Source organism: Myotis lucifugus, unplaced genomic scaffold (genome assembly GCF_000147115.1).
Source record: "Myotis lucifugus unplaced genomic scaffold, Myoluc2.0 scaffold_24, whole genome shotgun sequence".
In the NCBI taxonomy this organism is placed as follows: Eukaryota; Metazoa; Chordata; class Mammalia; order Chiroptera; family Vespertilionidae; genus Myotis; species Myotis lucifugus.
Window position 1 is genome coordinate 11,017,150 of NW_005871072.1, and position 5,947 is coordinate 11,023,096.

General features: G+C 39.0%; 1 protein-coding gene across 1 annotated transcript in view; it reads left to right on the forward strand.

Annotated features, from left to right (window-relative positions):
• TBC1D4 (TBC1 domain family member 4) overlaps window positions 1–5,947 on the forward strand; it is a 77,715-nt gene that overhangs the window by 67,601 nt on the left and 4,167 nt on the right. The window contains 3 exon segments of the mRNA XM_023751728.1: window positions 2,388–2,547; window positions 3,257–3,426; window positions 4,711–4,887. Of these exon segments, the coding sequence (XP_023607496.1) occupies window positions 2,388–2,547; window positions 3,257–3,426; window positions 4,711–4,887 (507 nt within the window).

Genomic DNA, 5,947 nt, shown 5'->3' on the forward strand with positions numbered 1-5,947 from the left:
TCTCTGGGCTTGTGTGACTTTTTTCTTCCCCACCTCAGGGAAGTTTTCTGATATTATTTCTTCGAATAGGTTTTCTAATCCATGTTCATCTTTCTGTTGTTCTGGCACCCCTATTATTCGTATGTTGTTTCGTTTCATGTTGTCCCAAAGCTCCCTTAGGCTCTCCTCCTGTCTTTTAATTTTTTTCTCCATTTGCCGTACAGTTTGAGTGTGTTTTGCTTCCTTGTCTTCTAATTCACTAATTCGGTCCTCCGCTTCTCCCAGTCTACTGTTGATACTTTCAATGGAGTTTTTTATTGAAGCTATGTCGCTCTTCATTTCTTCTTGGGACTTACTTAAGTTGTTGATTTTTTCATCTGTTTCTTCTAGCTTCTTGCATAAGTAGTTGAGTTTTTCATCTGTTTCTTCTTGCTTCTTGAACATCCGGTGCATGTACTCTAGGAACCTTATTCTGAATTCTTTTTCCGTCATGTTGCATATCTCTGTCTCACTTAGCTGCTTTTCTGGCGAGTCCTCCTTTTCTTTCCTTTGGGGGTTTCTTTGTCTACCCATGTTTGATCTCACTGACATGACTAGTTGTTGAATCGTTCAGTGGCTGGACCCTGGGAGGCAGTGGCTGCTCCCTGGGTGGCAGTGGCTCCTCGGGCTGTGGTTGCTCCTTGGGCGGTTGTGGTAGCAGCGGCTCCTCTGTTGATAGCAGAGCCTCTGGTGGGTGCTGTTCACAGCTGTGGTGGCTCTTCTGGCTGGTGGAGGGAGGCTTCACACACAGCAACTGTTCCCCAGGCAGAGCGTATGGTGATCAGGAGGCCGCTGTTGCTTGAATCTGCTTTTTGTGGAGGGATGCAGGTCTCCGCTGGGCTCTTGTAGTCGCGCTGCTTGCGAGTCGTTGCCTCCGGGTTGGTAGGCGCTGGGTTAGGAGCCGTTCTCTGGATGCTGGTAGCCGGTAGCCGCAACCCAAGATGGCGCGGTCTCGCCGCTGTGCTGGCGCCCAGGGGGAGGTTTCAGCCTCAATCTCTAACCATCCGCATTTTTTAGGAGTTCTCTGTCTTTCCTGGCTGCAGACTGCCTCTCAGCTGAGCCTCCCCAGCTTGATCGGGCTGATTGTTACCCGTTTCAGCTGCTCGCCCCTATCTGCTCCGGGATAAAGCACCAACACGTCCGTCTAAGCCATTTTTTTTTTCCAATTTATATATAGTATTTTGAATTTTAGTTTTGTGCTCTAGAAACAACAGTTGCTAACTTCACAATATAGCTGTATATTTTAATGTATTTTTATAGAGCTAACTATTTAAGGGTGATATTTTGATGATACCTGCTCGTGAAAGAAGACTGCTAGATTTTATAAGATATTGTCTGTATTTCTTATCAAAATGTTAAACTGATATAACTGATCAAGGAACCAGTACTCAATCTGTTACTGTATGGAAAAAATATAAATTAAAGCCCAATTCACAACTTTGTTTATTGTTTGCTACTGCTTAGCCTTTAGCTATTACAGACATAAGTTTAAAAGTTGCTATATGTTGTGTTTATAATCTTTTTGAAATATCAGTAATCAGTAACCACATGAAATAATTTCTTATTTTATTACTAGAAACATTCAGACTGCAGATTTTGCTTTAATCCCCTTTGTCATGAAAAATAAGCTGTTGGAATACCTTGGACATTAGAAGTCACGTCGAAAGCTTCTGACTCCATAACATGCTAAGCTTAGCAGTGTCTATTGCCTGGTGGGTGTAGGCCAGAGCTCCATCATAAATCAGACACAGAGCCCAGCAAATAGAGTAGGCTTTGCTTCTGAACTGAATGTGGTAGATTCTTTAGAATGGAGGCTTTTCTGGGACTGGCCAGAAGTTAGAATGGCCTCCCACTAGAGTCCTGGACCAGGACAGTTCTGGTTATTACCTTCCTACATTAATATCTACATGAGGAAAAATGACTATTTTATATAATAAAAGGCTAATATGCAAATTGTCCCCTCGACCTGGAGTTCAACCGGAAGTTTGATCAGGGGGCAGCGGCCGGCCAACTGCCATGGCCACCCCCCCCCCCCCGCTGGACCCACCCATGCACGAATTCATGCACCAGGCCTCTAGTTTCCATATGTATGTTAAACCAAAACACACATGATGGTAAAACTTGCCCAATAGTCTTAGATGACCTTCCTGTGACTTGCTTTTATGACCTCAGTTAAGTGAACTTAACTATCAACTATAATGTAACATAACATAACAATAACAATAAAAATAAAGTAATACTGCTTTTATTTATTTGAGTATAGGTGAATTTGTCATTGAATATTAGAGCAATAAAATTAAACTTCGTGTATTTTATGCACCCTCAGACAAATGCATAACATTTTATTTTCTTCTCCAAATTAACTTTAGATTCAAATGTACCAGCTGTCCAGACTCCTTCATGACTATCACAGAGAGCTCTACAATCACCTGGAAGAAAATGAAATCAGCCCCAGTCTTTATGCTGCCCCCTGGTTCCTCACATTGTTCGCCTCTCAATTTCCATTAGGATTTGTAGCCAGAGTTTTTGGTAAGAGATGCCTCTGAGCAAATGGAACAGTGTTATTTATTCCAAAGGAATATACTTCTAGCCAGTTGCTTTATCATGTGTGATACAGAATAGCAGATTGCTAGTAGAATTGAGTAAACATGCCTGGCTCTGTTCTGAGAGTAATTTGAAACCATATTGGTCTTAAATAAAATTGATATTACAAGGGAAAGAAGAAGAATCCGCTCCTGTATTTGAGAGAGCTGTATTGGGCCTTTACTTTCATTTGTACCTAATAATCAGAGTATACTTCTGGGCTGAGGGACCCCCCCCCGAGTGCACGACTTTGGTGCACCGGGCCTCTAGTTTTTATATAGTACTTTGAATTTCAGTTTTGTGCTCTGGAAACAACAGTTGCTGACTTCACAATATAGCTGGATATTTTAATGTATTTTAGGATGATATTTTGATGATACCTTGTAGTAAGAAGAATAAACATGTTTGTTTCCATCATATTTACTTTATTTTATTTATTATAATTTTTTAAATCTTTATTGTTGAAAAATTTTTTTGTTTTTAAATCTAGGTGATTTTGACCACTATTCTTTGGCAAAATATTTGGTGGTTTTGCTGCAGTAATTTAAAACAATAACCACAATTTAAAAAAACACACAAAACTATTAACACCAATAGCATGCTATTTACAATAGTGGATGCATAATTTGATTATGAAAATTATCTCTTTTTTTAGATATTATTTTTCTTCAGGGAACTGAAGTTATATTTAAGGTTGCACTCAGCCTGCTGAACAGCCAAGAAACACTTATAATGGAATGTGAAAGCTTCGAAAATATTGTTGAATTTCTTAAAAGCACGCTACCTGATATGAATACATCTGAAATGGAAAAAATTATCACCCAGGTATGCTTTACAACATGATAGTAATAAGATAACAAGATTATAAAGCAATTTCCTCTACTAATTATATATTAAATGTTTTAGCATAAAGATGTAGTTTCGCTTGACAGATGGTTTTTATTTGATCAGCTATATTCTATTTAGAAGTGAAACGTGAAATTTATGTATTATGACATTTTCTATGTGACTATAACTGCCAATTTGTACTGCTTAATCCCTTCACCTTATCACTTTGAAATTTAAAACTTTGTAAACTACCTTTTACACATCTCCCTTTGCTTATATATACATATAAATATGTATATTTTTTTACATAAGTGAAATTATACTATACATGCTATTGCATAACTTAATTCTTAATTAAAATATCTGTAAAGTATTAGACATTCTTTCATGCCAATAAATATAGCTCATATCATCATTTTTAATGATTGCACAATAGTCCATTGTGTCCATACACACTAGTAAGGAAAGAGTGATACTTGTTTGAGAGGAATAATAAGATTGTCTAAAAATCTCATTTAAATTCTTAGATTTGAGTATATCTGATTATAAAGTGATAAGTCCGATTCTTTGTGGGCTCTTTTTTCTCCACAATGTTAGTGTAGACACCAATACTTAAGTGGCAGCGACTGCCTCGCCTTCCCCCACATGTTTAGATTAAGGAGGGGTTACCTATCCTCTAACTGCTAAATAACCTGTCTTCCTATTTGGCAGCAATATGGGAGAGGGGAGGCAGCCCGATTAAAGCCCGCAGCTCTGTGCAGTGCACAGGGTGTACAATTTTGAAGATTCTCTGTGTGGTAGAATACATAGAAGTCTCCTAAGAGGCTCACCATGGCTTAGCAAATGGATCAGAATGTGTAGTATACGACCTTTCTGTCCCATTGACAAATAATTAGAAGGGCTTTGGGTGTCATTATTATAGAAATACTCTATGCAATTTTGCTTACTGATCAGCACAGATGATCTCTAACATAGATAGGAGGTACTCAATAACTAATGTTGTTTTTTGGTATGCTACGTGTTGGGAGATAGTTACTAGATTGTGTATATTTTGGTTACCAAATATCTTTGAACATTAACTTATTGTAATCTTGCCTTCATGATGACAGTGTTTCATGTGTGTAGAAATAATTTATATTTCCTTACATTGACACTCCTGCTGTGCCATACTATTCCTTATTAACAAGTATTTGGACATCTCTATGAAATACACCAGCTACACAGGCTGTATATAAGTATACATACTGAAGACCAGACTAACCCGTGGCGTTTTCATGGCAGGTTTTTGAGATGGACATTTCTAAACAGTTGCATGCCTATGAGGTGGAGTACCACGTGCTGCAGGATGAGTTGCAGGAATCGTCCTATTCCTGTGAGGACAGTGAGCCTGTGGAGAAGCTGGAGAGGGCCAACAACCAACTGAAAAGGCAAAACATGGACCTCCTAGAAAAATTGCAGGTAAAGAGATGAAGATTTGACCAAAAACAAACGAACAAACAAAACAAAACAGACAAACAAAAAAACCCACACAAAAAACGCTTGAATGCCTCCTGCCTGTACAGAGCTATACCGGAATAATAGGGATGTGACATGGATTGAACCATTGCTGACGATGGGCCACAGTGTGTCAGACTATGTCCAAGTGCTGTGGGGCTACAAATGTATATACAAATTGAATTATCACTTGAGAGAGGAAATGTACACTCACAAAAGAGTTAAATGGCAACTCAAAGTATAATCTGGTTAACTACCCAATGGGTGTTGCACATACAGGGTGGAGCCAAAGTAGGCTTACAGTTGCTTGTATGGAAACTAATAAAATAAATAATAATACAAGAACAAATCTGTGTTTTGTATACTCACAACTATAAACCTATTTTGCCCCATCCTATATTTGGTTAAATTCAAGGAAGGAGAGGTTACATGTGGGAAACTGGGAATGCTCTATGGAACTTGGGGCTTGAGCCAACTCTGAATGGTTGGTGGAAGGAGCGAGTGCAGAGTGGAGGGGTTGGTATAAATAAGGAGGATGTGGCACAGCAGCAGAGTAAGCTTGGTGTGAGTTTATGGTTTCTGTTGAGGAGCGATGGGATAAACACGATGGAATTGTAGGTAGCTCTCCGTGTGAAGCAGAAGAGCATGACTTTTATCCTGTTGAGAGGGAAACATTTTCCAAGTGTTTGAGCCATTGTTTTAGAAAGTGGTGCAGGTTAGAATGGGAAGAGAAGGCAGGAGACCATCTAGAAAACATTTGCACAAGTCTGATTGGAGATGATGAGAATTGTCTAGAGTAAAACTCACAAAATGGAAAGAACAGGAGACACCTTTGAGAAAATGGAATGAAAATGTGTAATGCATAATCCCTGCCATCAAGAAGTTGATAATTATGAGGGAATACAAAATTATATATAATCTATACTAATAAAAGGGTAATATGCTAATTAGACCGGGCATCTTCTGGACAAAGTCATGTGGCGGGGGCAAGGCAGAGGCAGTTAGGGGATCAGGCCAGCAGGGG